The following is a 14,384-nucleotide window of genomic DNA, read 5'->3' on the forward strand; positions in this document are numbered from 1 at the left end:
GGAGGGAGGGCTGAGTTTTGCTCCCTTTGCTTCCCCATCTCATTCTCTTTAATGTTGTCCTCCAGAATGTCTTTGTCCTGGATCCAGCTTCTTTTTAGTGGAGCTTTACAGCACCTTGTGCCATGGCGTTGCATCTCTCTCTACGCTTACTCTTCAGCAAACCACTTCTCCCTCAAAATTGGAGCCAGTCTGCTGTTTGGTTGTCCCGCCTGGCTGTGTTAAAGCATGGTATTTTACAACCGTAAGTGCAAAGTATATCTGGAAATTGATTCTTCTGCAGTTGGGAACAAAATTTTCATTAATTCCGCAGGTATCAGAATTTCAGCCTTGAAGTTCAACAGTTAATAGTCAGAAGCATCCATGAATTTGAGTGCTGAATCCCAGCCTCTCCTTACATCTTGAACAAAAGAAAAGTATTGATCTGTTCTGGCTGAGCATATTTCTTAGTCTTGTGTTTGCAGCCACTTGCTTTTTTACGAATGTCGGCTGTGTGGCAAAGCTTTTTATAGTTGTGTGTGTTCCTGCAGTCTGGGGAGAGTGTGGGGATGGACACCAGCGCATGGATTTCCAATCCCGTATGGGCCCTGTGACTTTGGGAAGTTCTGCCACCTATTTTGATCCGTGTTGTCATGGATAAATGGGAATGTGTTGCAACGTAGATGGGCTTTATTTTAGGTCATCACAAGTTACTACATTTCAAAAGCAATGTGAGCTTTATTTAATTCCTGTCTCCCAAGTGTGGGGGAATCGCGGTGTGTAAATGTATTTTCAAAATGTAGTAATAAAAATTCTGCATTGATGACCTCCCTCTGTGGATAAAGGTTTGGTCTCCTGAATGTTGTGCATCCTTCATAAATTTTAAGTGCTGACAATCAACAGGGCAGCTGAATGGATGACTTCATTACAGCAAGGTGTTACCAAGTCTAATCCAGTTCCTGCCCTAATTATTGAACCAGTGATTGGTGTTCACTAGAAAGTGGGTTTGGTTTTTGTTCTTTTTCTCTGTGCAAATGAGGTTAAGAAGTATCAAATGAAGTGAAAAAACCGACTTGGGGAGAGCGTTCGCTGCTTCTTTCTTCTGAGTTTCTCAAAATACTTATTTTGCGAGAGTCTGCACGTCTTGCCCCTGTTTTGCAAAGACCCTGCTCTTGCTGTGAGCTGGTGCCGATCGCTCGAGCTGTGCTTCACCCTGGGTCAGTCCTTGATTTCACGCGCAGCCCTGTTAGTCTTGGTGGTTCTGCTGTGACTGAACACTTGGAAGCGCTGCCATGGTGTCAGACATGATGGTTCAGCACTCAGCAAGATTAAACCTGTGTTGCTTGCGAAGTGTAACAAGATTTCCTATCATTGAAGCAATCCACTGTAAAAAAAAAAAAAGATTAAAAAAATGTATATAATTCAGTTAAAATGCATTTAAAACTTTATACTTAATTTTATACTTAGAAGTTATACTTGCAACTTTTATATCCATGAAGTTCAGAGGAAGAAATGAAAGCTGTGCTTTGAGATTTCAGTCCAAATGCTACGTTTGGAACGAATCTAACACATCTGTGTAGCGAGGAGAATGTGACACCTCATTGTCAGGTGGCCGTGGTGCCACAGCTATTTCACTGTAGTGATTTGAATCATGAATAAAATCAGCTGAATTCAGCTGTAACTAGGTAAATCTGTCAGTTGGCAACCAGTAGGGATCATGTGAGTCGCTGCTGTGGGTATTCTCATTTCGTTTTTTAAAAAAATTTATTTTAATAGTGAAGTTTGGCTTCAAAATGTTTCAACTAAATGCCTTTTATTTGTAGGAGCAAAGATCAAATTCGTCACCGCTGTCTCAGTGGGGTTTTCAGGTAGGCTTGGCATAGTCTGGTTACTTGGAGAGATGAGCAATAATGATGATGGTTGGAACCATTGGTCCGATAAAATAAATATCTAATGTGACCATGTGGCTCTGTTGCTGTCTGCGCTCTAGACCAGCGTGATGCTAAAGCAGCAAGGCTGCTCTCGAGCATAAAGCAAAGATTAAGAAGACTTAATTTTAATGATGTCTACAGGGAATAAGGTCCTTGACATGAAGGGTTATTTCTGCATCTTAAATTCTACAATTGTAAAGTCTGATTTCTGTCTTGACCTGGGTATATAGTGACTTAGAGGGAGACACGAGCAGGGCTTAGTTTGTCCTGTTCTAAAACCTTTGAGTTAAGGAAGAAAATGACATTTTACTATTTGGGATTTCCAGCTAGTTCTGACCATTTCTGTAGGAAAACCTGACTGGGATAAAAGATATGCGTAACGCATGAGGACCTTGATTAGTAAGGCTCGAAAGAAAAACAAATGTTTTGGTTAAAGGAGGTGGTGTGAGCTTCTCTTAGTCCGAAGTTGTTTTCAGGAATGCAGGGAAATAGCAGTAACAAGCTGGCTGTCTGGGGGTGCTGGGAGTGCAGAGCGGAGGGCACAGCAGAGTGATAGGCAGGGGAACGTGTGAGAGATGCTGAATTCGGTCAGTGGAATGGGGTTGGGTTTTTTTTTCCCAGAAAATTCCTTTATTCTGGATCTGATCCATCTCTTTTCTCTAGTTCTCAGGCAGGCGCAACTGGAACGCAGCGAGGGACTTGCAGAGATACAGACACTGTTACCCGGTATGGACGGCGTGACGATGCACGTTCTCGTGGCTCTTCCTCGGCGCATGCTAAGCTTAGGAACACTTTCCAGACTCGAGGGCACCCTTTTGTCTCTACCTTGACAGCTCAGAACCTTTAAAGGATTCATGTGTGAGGGGGAAGGGATGCAGCGCGTGTGGGTGCATCAGAAGCAAGCTGTTACTTCCCAAAACGCGTTTCAAGGATTTAGCTTGAAATGTTTAGCAAATGTGAGGGAAAGCAAGCAGTGTTGAAGTGAATGCTGCCTCTTCAAAGATTGCTGCTTGTTGATTTCTTGTTCTCGTCTCCAGGGTTTGATAGAATCGGAAAATGAGGAGGAAGAAGAGATGTGGAACTTGAGCTTTTATAAAAATGAGATTTCTTTTTTGCCCCAGGGTGAGTACCTTGTGCGATGAGTGATGCAACTCTGCTGCGGCGGGTTGAGTTGGTGAAGGAGTAGCTTGATCCACGTGGAACAATTACTAAAAAACCCAAAACAAACAAAACCCACCAAAGAAACCCACAGCACAAAAAACCCCAAGAATTTCAATTTTAAAATGGCCTTGTGCTGTCTGTTCCTTAAGTTTCTCTTTGGTGGCAGAAAACTAAGGTTTTTTGGCTTAGCAGGATGGTTGTCTAGTTAGAGAAACTAATGCCTGTATGTGAATGCCTTGGCTGTGGATAATGAGTGACTGGGTGACTTCAGTTTTCATTTGCTGCCATTTCTTCTTTCCTGACTTTTTCCTTTTCAGGTTTGCCTATTGAAACTCTGCTTGAACGTTGGTGGGACAACTATGAAATTCTGGAAGAAAACCATTCATACATACAGTGGTAAAATGCATTAATATAGTGCCTCTCTTGAGTTGTGCTGCTTTTAAGAGTCAGTTGTATCTGAATTCAGCTTCCCAAAAGGCCAAGAATTACTCTTGAGTGAAACCTGTGTCTACTTTATTTTTATTGAGTTATATGCTTCTGGAAGCAATGCAGTGGAAATCCTGAAGACACAGGTTTCCAGTGTGGCTGTAGCAGTAGATCTCAGTCATGTCTGGTCTTACAGCACACTGCAGAACAAAGTATTAAGGCAAAGAGAGAGATCCAGAAAAGCAGAGTATGTTGTTGTCATTGGCATAGACGATACTTCTGTGGGAGGGAGACAGTACTTCTATTTGTCATATAGTAAACGATTCCCGTGTCTCCTTAAGGATGTGAGGTCTCCACTGCGATATCACGATTTTTGGAGTCTTTTTTTAGTTTTAACAAAATGGGTGCCCTGGGTTTGGATGTCATCTTTGCTCGTCTGGGCTGAAAATTTCTCTCTCTTCAGGCTGTTCCCTTTACGTGAACATGGGATGAACTGGCGTGCCAAACCACTCACGTGTCAAGAAATCCAGGTATTGAAAGCTTTTTGGCTGTTTTTTTTTTTCTTTGAGATTTAAAGGATGTTCGGATTTTCCCTAAATGCCTTATATTTGAAGTAATTTTTTAACATTACTTCCTTGGGGCCCTAGTACACACAGAGCTCACTCAAGCACTGTTAAACATTTGTCTGTCTTGTGTTTGCCAGTAGCTACACCAACAAATGAAATAAATGCTTAGTGGTGTAATCAAGCCTTTTTTATAATTCAGGTGTCACTTAAACTGGTGCAGGTAACCAGGGAGTTCCACCTTGTACTCATTGGTCTGTCTTGTTTTCAGGCCTTTAAGAAGTCCAAGGAGGTTATGCAAAGGCTTATACGTGCTTATCAGCTCATGCTGAGATTTTATGGAATCATTTTGACCAACGAGGAAACTGGAGAACTTAAGAGAGCAGAGAATTGGGCTGAACGATTTCAAAACTTGAACCGGTGAGTCTCAGTTTACACTGCTGGTCATTTACTACAGCCAGGCACTTCTTTTGAGAAGGAAAAAAAGTCAAAAGGCAAGAATATCCTCAGCCCTTGAGGAATTAAAAAAGTTAGCTAGCTAAAGTATTTTTAACTTGGCTCAGCCTCTGACTCTAGGTCATCACACACTCTGTCACTTTAATAAGTGACAAGTGTACTAAGTAAACCAGCTGAGACTGGTAGCCCAGTTGCCTTTGTAGTATTTCGTTAAACTACTAAGTGGGAGTGTTTCCATATGCTTCCCTGATGGCTTAAAGCTGCCTTAATGTATGTAAAATGCTTTGAATCCTTGGTTGAAAAGTACTCTGCAAATCGATCGTTAAGGTTTTTATGTTACGGTAGGTCTTACCATAGGCATAGTAACGACCCTCCTATTTCTAGTACCCTTGATGGTATTAACAAGTTCCCTAAACGGAAACGGCCTCAAGTTGTGCCAGGGGAGATTTAGGTTGGGTGTTAGGAAAGTGTCTTCATGGAAAGGGCTGTCAGGCATTGGAAGGGGCTGCCCAGAGAGGGGGGGGAGTCACCATCCTGGGAGGAATTGAAGAGATGAGGTGATGTGGTGCTGAGGGGCATGGTTTAGGGTGGACTTGGCAGTGCTGGGTTAATCGTTGGACTCGATGATCTTAAAGGTCTTTTTCCACCAAAACAATTCTGTGTTTCTATAAAAGGATTGGGCATACTCACAAAAAAACCAACCTGAAGACTGTCAAACACTGAAAAATAGCCAAGGCTGTGTCTAGCTAAAGGCTCAAAGTGATGAATCTCTGGCAGCAGCCATACGTGCCTGTATTCTTACATGTTTCTACAGGCTTACCCTGCAGGGTCACTTCCAGGGATATTGGGCTGCGTGGACTTGTGTGTCTGACCCAGTGTGGGGGCTGTTATCTACTGGTGGGTGATGCAGGAAGCCAGAACCTTTCCAAGCCATTGAAATGATGAATCCTATCAGCCCAGAAGGGCTAGGAAGGTACTGCTGAAGGCAGGCAGCAGCAGTAGGTGATTTAAAAGTAAGCCCATCTGCACTGCCCAAGTCTTTAACAGATCACAGTCAGCAATGCACAGAACATCTTGTAGATACCCCGGCGGCTTGCAGTGACTTGCAAGAGGTTGACTTTACTTTGCTTACCTGTTGCGTTCAGGTACAGCCACAACAATTTGCGGATTACTCGCATCCTGAAGTGCCTGGGGGAGATGGGATACGAAGACTATCAAGTGCACTTGGTGAAGTTTTTCCTAACAGAAACTCTTGTTAAGGAGACGTTACCAAATGTCAAGAGAAGTGCCTTGGACTACTTTCTGTTCACCATCAGAAGCAAACAGAAGAGAAGAGAATTAGTCCACTATGCTTGGCAACACTTCAAACCTCGAGGCAGCTTCGTGTGGGGGCCACACGACAAACTCCTGAAGTACAGACCACGCTCTGCCAAGACACGGCCGCACCAAAAGGCTGAAGATAAACAGGAAGCACCTGGTAAAATGTGTGACAGCTCTGTGGAAAAGGATCAGAACTGGGCTCTAGAGGAAGAAGAGAAGGCTGGAGATGCTGCAGGCTTGCAGCCTGAAGTGAATGATGAAAATCTAAAAGAGAAGATAAGCGAATGTGTTTTGGAGGGAGGAGGTGGTGACAAAGAGAAAGAGGCTAGGTTTACCCCGCAGGAGGAGAAGGATTTAAACAGCGAGGCTGAAGAAATCCAAGGTACAGGAGATGGTGACAAGGAGAGAGAGGCTTCGTTTACCCAGCAGGAGGAGAAGGATTTAAACAGCAAGGCTGAAGAAATCCAAGGTACAGGAGATGGTGACAATGAGAGAGTTCAAGGTACAGCAGAAAATGATTGCACCAAGGAGAGCAAGAAGAGAAAACTGGATGCAAATATGGCAGATGCAAAAAAGAGTGGACCATCAAAAAGCTCTACTGATATTGAAAACATTTCCCGTAATCTGGGAGAATGTGCAATTGATGCAGAAAATCCTTCCTCAGTTCAACTCTTACAGGCAGAAGAGGACCAGGAAATGCCAAAAGAAGATGATGCAAGCACCAAAGACTCAGCAGCGCCAGAGACCGCTGATGCAGCTGTAAAACGGAGGAAAGTTGATAAAAGACCACCGAGAAGCAAAACATTCAACTTGGCCATAAACCTGAACATGGGGCCCTCTGCCTCTGGAGCCAAGTTAAATCCATCTGTTGCAAACGCTGAAAAAGAAAATGTCAGTGAGAAAAACACAAGTGTGGAAGTGCTAAGTGAGAAGGGTGGTGGTGATGCAAATGGTGGGGCTGAGAGACCCCTGGTTGGTTCCAGGCTCCCTAAGACTGGCTGGACTTCAGTAAGTGATGGTTTGGAGTCAAGTGAAGATCAAGTCACAGCAAGCAGTGATCAGCACCACTGTAACAGCAACGTCCCGGGAGGCAAAAGTGAGGTAGATGGGGTAGAACAACATAAAAAGGCAGAAGATACAAGTGAAAAAGGGCAAGCAGAAGTCGCAGGCAAGAAACAACTTCCAGATGGTCTTGAGCAGAGCATGGCACCCACTTGTCCTGAAGACGACAGTGCTGAGGTTGCAACACAAAAACCTGAAAGCTCTGAGCGTGCAGCAGAACCTGATGAAGAGCAGGTCGCAGCAGAGTGAGACCGCCTCAGCGAGCCCTCGAGCAAGCAGAGATGACACTGCCCTAACTGCTAGGAGCCAGCTTTAATGATTTGGATAGCAGAAGCGCATGGAAGAGTAAACTTCCTTTTGGGCTGATCCAGGCTAGCCCCTGCCTGCCTTTCACTTTTCCACACTCGTTTATCTGTATTAACTTCCTTAAGATCCAGCCCTTGGTTCTCCTCCTGAAAGAGGAGAACTCTAGTTTGGTCATCTTCACGGACAGGCTCTGTCCTGCTCCTGTTTGTTATCTGATGTTCAGGACTGTCTTGGAGCAACGGGGATTTTTGCACTTTGCTTCTGGTACATCCCTTCTTAAAGAGAAGAGGAAAACTGATCTGTTCCCTTGTTTTAACTGGTCACGTATTTATTAAATGTAGGATTTTCAGTGGAAGACAGTGTGACCTAATTTGCCAGGCCTTTCTGTTACCGTGTAACTGCTGTTTGTTATTTTGAAAGGCTGTACCCTCCTAAGAGATTTATTCATGGGAAAGGTGGTTTGCCTGGAAGAGATGACTATATGCATTTCATAGCATGTAAGAGTAGAGTTTCCTCTCCTCCTACAAAGAAAATAGGCTTGACTTTAGTCTGGGATAAAATGCATAGTCCAAATGTACCCCTGACCAATATTAACCTTTGTGTACAGACACTGTTCTCCAGCGTGCAAAGTGCTGAGTAATTTGTTCCCTTTGTCCCCCGCAGAAGTTGCTTTGTAGTGCCTGTTAGAGTTATTCAGAATATGAATAGTCTACTGGTTTCTAAGAGAAAAACCTTCAGGCTTCACATAAAGCTGCCTGGAGCTCTTCTTCCCCTGGTTTTTCCATCACTTTGAGACCCTTGGTAGTCTTCCACAGGTAGTTGTGTCCACTTCTGGTTCAAAGGCTTTCCTTCCTCAGTTGCCAAAATAGAACACCTATTTGTCATTGCGTTTTTTCAGACTCTGCTGTTAATCTGCAGTGGCCTGTGGGCTCTTTTCTGCAGGCCCACTACGTGAAGTCAGATGTGTCAGATTTAACCCGCTTCCTGGCTAGGGCAGGATTGTTTTACCATTAATGACCAGCATGCCAGACAGCGAGGGCATGTCTGGAGACCACTGGGCTTCATGGGTCATTTAATTGAAACTTTAATTGGAGGGGGTACGCTTGTCTGGTTCATTTATTTAGAGCCTCCAAGAAATCACTTTCAGACCTTGCCAGCTATTTGCCTGCCTTAATGTTCCTGACCTCCCTGTTAGCTATTCTGCCTGACTTAGACCGTGTTCAGCCGAGGCTGAAGGAGCGTTACACCATTTAATGCTTTTGCTCCTAGAGATTTACAATGGAAGATCTGTTTCATGAAGCAGAGGAAACTTTCCAACAGCCAGAAGGTCTGGACTTTCTGTTTGCTCAGATTGTTTTACTTTTGGGGTTTGTAGGTGCTGGTTGTTCCGTGTAGGAGATGGCTAGAGGCTTGCCCGCCTTGCCAGAGAGCGGGTGCAGTAGCCTGTGCAATGTTCATGTTTTTCCTCTCTGCTACAGCTTTGGAGAAGCTTCATCTTTCAAGGAATTCGGTCGGTGACTTGCCATCCCAGACTAGGTACTGGTGCAGCATGCCACATACGTGTGTGGGCGTAAAAGTGCAAGCTTAACATCTAGTGTTCATGGTCACACACATGCTGGAAAAAAGGCTTTAATGTTTCTAAAATACTACTTTTTTCTTATGTGCAAATGGATTTAAGTAGCCAGTGAGAATACACTTACCTACAGATATAAATACTTGAAGATGTTGAGTGAAAATTCTTTCATAAAAGATTCATAAGAAGTTGTTAATCATGGCTTTTGTACAGATTTATAGTAACTTTCTTATTTAATGAAGTTTTCATTGTGAATATGTGCTCAGCTGGGGCATAGATCATATCTCTTGTTACCGTGATGTGGGGTTTGTTTTTGTGATTAATGGGATTTCACTGGCAGCCCTAGTCTGGAGTGCTTAAACCACACCGTTCCTTGTCATGGTGGGGTGGAGAGTTTCGGCTGTAGGTGTTTGCAGTGAGTTCACAGGATGTTTTCCAGCACCAAGAGCTGTATTACAGAGTCAATTACGTTAATGTCACCTATTAAAGCATGACTTTAATGCATACTGGTTTCCATTTCTGCTTTTTTTATCTCTGAGGGCAGGACATGACCATGCATCTGCCCCAGCACCACCACACCCAAACAACAGCCGATAGCTCCAGGGCAGTGGGTGCGTGGGGCTGTCCACCACTCCCAAGCACAGGTCTGGTGGGCTCACCAAGAGAAAAACCTGCTGTTTGTTCCATGTGGAGGTGATGCTCAGCCTTCCTCTACCACTGTAAAACATGGCCAGAGAATGTTTGTGGGGAAAAGACATCCCCCCAGACCATGCTGCTTGTTAATGATGTGCTTTCAAATGTTTCGGTGCCCTGTCCTGGCTTTGTGCTGCCTTCCCTGTGTTGTGATGCTCTCGGGCAAACAAGGGCTTGGCTTCTGGCAGCTCTTGGGGCTAGCAGGAAGGAGAGCAGATGCCCAGCCTGCTTTTGGGGGCTCTTCTTTCAGGGCATGAGCACAGGGTGTCTGGTAGCGATTTCTGTAGGTCGCTGTGCCTTCAGCTGCGCTCCTGCTGCCTGGGGACATGGAAGGAGAGGAGGACGGGTCCTCTTGTTCCGTGGGGTGGCTTGAAGGTGAATATTCCCAGGGCTTTTCCCTTGCTCTGGTCATCATCAGGCTCCGCTCGCAGCAGCACTCCAATCCCTGGATTGCTATGAGTAATGTGTGGCCGAGGAGTTTGGAGCTGCTTTGCCTTCTCTCTTGCCATCGGTTGGCCTCAGAGCGAAGGTACAAGCTCTGCACGAAGCAGTTCGTGCGAGTGCACTGCTCGCCCTCTGTGGGGTTTGTGGTGTCCAGTAAAGCATTCCATTTACTTTGAAGCCATCCAAAGACACACGCTCCCTTTCTGCCCCCAGCTGCTTGTTCCACGGGATCTTGTAGGAACTTCATAAATCTTTGAGCCCTTTATCCCTCTGTCAAGGTTGGTGGAATATTGGCTGCTGGGGAGCTGGGCAGGCACACACTGTGCTCGTATAAACCTCCTGGCATAAGGATGCCAAGCTGAAAACCTCGTATTTCAGTTTTAAGCTTTGCTTTTCCACTTCTGCTCTCCACTTGCTAACCGAATGAGCTGTGTCATTTCAGTCCTGATGCATCTTGCCACTGTTCCTCTCCACTTCCAAGCCCTGCTTTGGGTGAAATTGTCTTTAATGGATAAAGGGAAGCATGAAGCTATTTGCAGAAGATGTGATTCTTTGTGAATGTATTTCCACTGGGATCAGCAGACTGGGAACTGTCATCCCGTTCCTTCCCTGCAAATATTTCAAAGGCAATTCTTCTTTATGTTGTTTTTTTTTTTTGTGGCTCTGAAAATGTTTCTCCTTGTTTCTTCCTCCTTGTATCTGTCTGCAATCATCCATTCTCTGGTCAGGATTCATCACTTTCTCAAGAAATCCGTTGGCATTCTTTAGATGTCCCTGAAAATAAAAAAAGGCAGATGTGACTACACCTCGAGCTATTAAACCATCTCGCAAGGCAGTAAGTGCGTTTCTCTGTAGTGCATCTCGCACTGTTAGAGGTGTATGAATTTCTCTAGTGAAGTTAGGCAGCCTCAGGCACTGAGTAACTCTCACTCTGGATTGCTTTGAGGTGGTGATGGGCTTTGAGAAATGGTCCGTGTGAGACGTAAGGAACATCCTTGTATCTCCAGCTGGAGCAGCCGAATTGTGCTCCCGCGGCCTGTCCACGAGTCTGTCCCTTCCTTAGGCTCCCTGTTTGCTCAAGGCTGGGGCTGCCCAGTGGGGTGTGAATGAGAGCTTTTCCGACTGCTGTTCCCCCTCCTTCTCCCACCTCCTTCCGAAACCTCCCCTCTCCTCCCAGCTCAGCCCCTCTTGCCTGAGCTGGAGCCGCAGGTTTATCTGGAGGCGAGGAGCCTCTCCTTTGTAAGCTGAGACCCAGGAGGAGGAGGAGGGATCTGCTGGACCCCGAAGGAGAAACAGTCCAGCTGCCCAGGAGGAACGAAGAGGCAGAGCCTGGGCACCATGGCTGGATTCTCCGCTCTTGGGCTTCTCTGCCTGAGTCAGCTCTTAGCCACAGCATCAGCTCAGGTAAGAAGCTTTATGTCTTTTGCTCAAGAAATAAGTCCATACGGGAAAAAGATCGGGGTCTGTGTGTTATACCTGAAATGTGGCAACAGGCAGGTGGTTCGTCTGAAGGTGGTTAGAAATGCGTGTGCTGCTTGTGCTGTTCGGAGAGCCGAGCACCTGGGTTTGTACCTGCGTGCAGGCTCTTGGATCGTGTCCTGCATAGAAACTGCTGCTTTATATTTTCTGTTAAAGTTCTGCCTGTGTTGTCTGTTCAGGACTGCAGTTAGGAAAGAGAAAGCCTTGGGAAAAAGGAGACCTGTTGATGCAAGAGAAACCGTTTTCTCTTACAGTGAAGTAAGGGGTTGCCAACGAGACTGATCTGTTCGGGTCTTCACCTGAATCAGAATTTCTTATTCCTTCCCTCAGTCAATTTTCAGATTTTACACTTAGAGCGTATTTAAGCCTTGTTCGCTTCAGATGTGAAGCTATATTAAACTTCCCTCTATGGTGTTAATATTACTGCCTGGGGAAGTAACTCCTCGGTGAGGTTTTTCATTGTGTTAGCGAGGAATTTTTGCAGTCTGGCTTGGGAGTTCAGAGCTGCCCTCATCTGCTGCGAGCAGAGCTGCTTCTACAATGAAACCTTTGTTCACTGAAGCTACAGCAAGTTGCTCTCTGGAGCCCTCTCCATACAGAAGTCATTTACTGGACCTTTCTTAGCTTCCCCCCTACCTCAGCCCTCTGCCAAAATACCAAATTTTCAAGTGGCCTCCTGTTTAGAGAGGAGTTTTTCCCTTTCTCCTGTCTTCAGCAGTGTCTGCCTGCCTCTTCTGTTATCCCATCAGACTGGGACTATAAAGTAATTTTTAATGCCAAGCGCTTGGCACCTATTTCCCATGGGCGTTGCATTTCCTTCTCTCCCAAAATGAAACGTGCCTGTAGGCAGTGAGAACCATTTCCTACTCAGCCAAGGCCATTTGCTGCCCAGTGGCCAGCTTTGATTCCCAGCGTAAGCCACCAGTTAAGCGAGCTGGGAGCCCTGAGGATGTGCTCAGTCAAAAGGGTTTTCCAAAGAGCTTTGCACCTATCCTGAGCTCCTCTGAGTCCACCCAGGATGGCAGGGGGCCCTGAGGGATGAACGGTTAATGCAGGTTTAGGGTTCAGCTGTAGGACTTGGCTGTTGCTTTCTGATTTAGCCCATATGTTTCTCCTGATCCAAAAATAAACTTCTCTCTCTCTTTCCCCTCATCCCTTCAGAGAGTAGGACCACAAGGCCCTCCTGGACCACGAGGACCCCCTGGACCATCTGGCAAGGACGGCATAGATGTGAGTGACGTATGGCAGAGGGAGGGCGAGGGTGGAGCAGAGGCAGAGCCAACTGAGCAGAGAAGCTGCTCTTGCTCTCCAGAGCCCCAGCCTTTGGGCCATCCTTGGGAGGTGGATGGACCTGGAGAACCAGCCTCCTCACAGGAGAGCGTCTTCTGCAAGAGCTGGAACAGCGAGCGGAGGTGCTGAGTGGCCTCAGGTTCTTTGCAGGATCGATCCACTGTCTCGAGAGACAGTTCAGGACAGAGATAGGGTTTCGTGACCCCAAAGCAAAGCAGAATATTTCCCTTTTGGTGTCTAGAGAGAAGGGGGAACGTAATATGGATGAGTGCATGGGTACGGTGTGTGTTGGGGTCACTGCATGTTCTGTAGTTCAGAGGGAGGTTTACGTGACATTTCAGGGCATCCATGTTTCTAGAGAAGCCCCAGGAAACTGAAATATGCAGCGCTGGACATTGCTCTGACATTGTTTTTTAATTTCGGCGTTGTTGGTATGGCTATCCCTGACTTGCATTGGCACTGAGAGGTCAGACTCTGGCTCGTGTGTTTCCAGACATGAATTTCATTCAGTGGTACAAAAGCAAATGCAGTGGGCACCCATTATTTCAGCAGGCCTTTATTTCAGTTCCTCATACGTACCCCTCCTGCAGAGGTAGAAGACTCTTCCACAGGACTTACTGGAGGAGAAAAACTTGTCCTATTACTTTTAATCGATTCTTCCATAGAAATGAAAAATTTTGCTTCTCCATCTCTTGGATAAGGACTGAATTGTGCCTGTAATTGGCAGTGGATAAAAGGGGCATCAGCTGGACCTTCAACAAGACCACATTAAATGCAAAAGGCTGGCTTCCCACTTTGATACTCAGTGTGAGTAGTGCTTGTCTCTCTAAGCTGCTTATGGAGTAACACAGGGGTTTTTAAAGCTTGTCTGAAGTAAGTTTATTGGAATTAGGCCTTGAAAAAATCTATTCATTCCATGCAGGTCATTTTCTTTTGGATAAGAAGGTAAAAAAAAAGATGTATGAGTTCCCTGGTATACGGTGAACAAGGAGGTTTTTTGTCTGCAGTGGTGAGCTTTCACAGTGGCTCTGTGAGCCAGGCTGCTCTGAAGAGAGAACCTCATTGATTCAGAGCTCGTCCCTCTGAAGCGTCCTTCGGCTAACGGAGCCGTTGTACGGAAAATCCCACTCTGGTTTTGTAGCGTGAAACGTAGCTGGTACCTCGATGGTTTCTCTCTGCTGTTTTTCATGGTGATGAAAGGCCAAAGGGGATGCTCTGGAAGGGGCAAGGGATGTGCATCCCACTCGCAGCAGTGAGCCTGTGCGGCCACTGCCGCCTCCATCCCTGTGGCCAGCGGGCTGCAGGAGAGGGTGGCTGCGTTGCTGTACAGAGGGAAAAAGAAAAATCTGGGAGGGATGAAGCCCTTCAGACATCAAGTCGTAACCAGCTTCTGCATATAGGCAGTCGGAAAGAAACAAATCCCTGTAATGGTGCCGTCCTGCTTTTATAGGATATTTTATACCTTAATTCTGGAATAGCATCAGGATCACTCTGATTGCTCTTGGAAACCAGAGCCTGGGGAGGTGTTGGTCACGTGAACCTACACCCTTTTATCAACTGCTAAAAGCTTTGGAAGGCTCCTTGTGGGACAGGTCCAAACAACATCATCTAATTAACATGAAGATCTTAGTCCGAGTAAATCAGGTGGCTGAGTAAAGTATTTAAGGTGCTAAGTCTTGCAGTCCCAGCTTGAGGCTGGAGTTT

At 45.8% G+C, this 14,384-nt stretch overlaps 1 protein-coding gene across 1 annotated transcript; it reads left to right on the plus strand.

Annotated features, from left to right (window-relative positions):
* Window positions 1-1,799: 1,799 nt before the first annotated feature.
* OGFR (opioid growth factor receptor) lies at window positions 1,800-7,144 on the plus strand (the record flags this gene model as incomplete). The annotated part of the gene is made up of 8 exons (XM_010157360.1): window positions 1,800-1,844; window positions 2,571-2,633; window positions 2,945-3,029; window positions 3,386-3,464; window positions 3,958-4,024; window positions 4,329-4,477; window positions 5,659-6,137; window positions 6,225-7,144. Coding segments are annotated over 8 exons (1,887 nt in total), but the record flags the coding sequence as incomplete, so codon positions are not given.
* Window positions 7,145-14,384: the final 7,240 nt, after the last annotated feature.

The sequence above is a fragment of the Eurypyga helias genome, unplaced genomic scaffold (genome assembly GCF_000690775.1).
Source record: "Eurypyga helias isolate BGI_N326 unplaced genomic scaffold, ASM69077v1 scaffold998, whole genome shotgun sequence".
In the NCBI taxonomy this organism is placed as follows: domain Eukaryota; kingdom Metazoa; phylum Chordata; class Aves; order Eurypygiformes; family Eurypygidae; genus Eurypyga; species Eurypyga helias.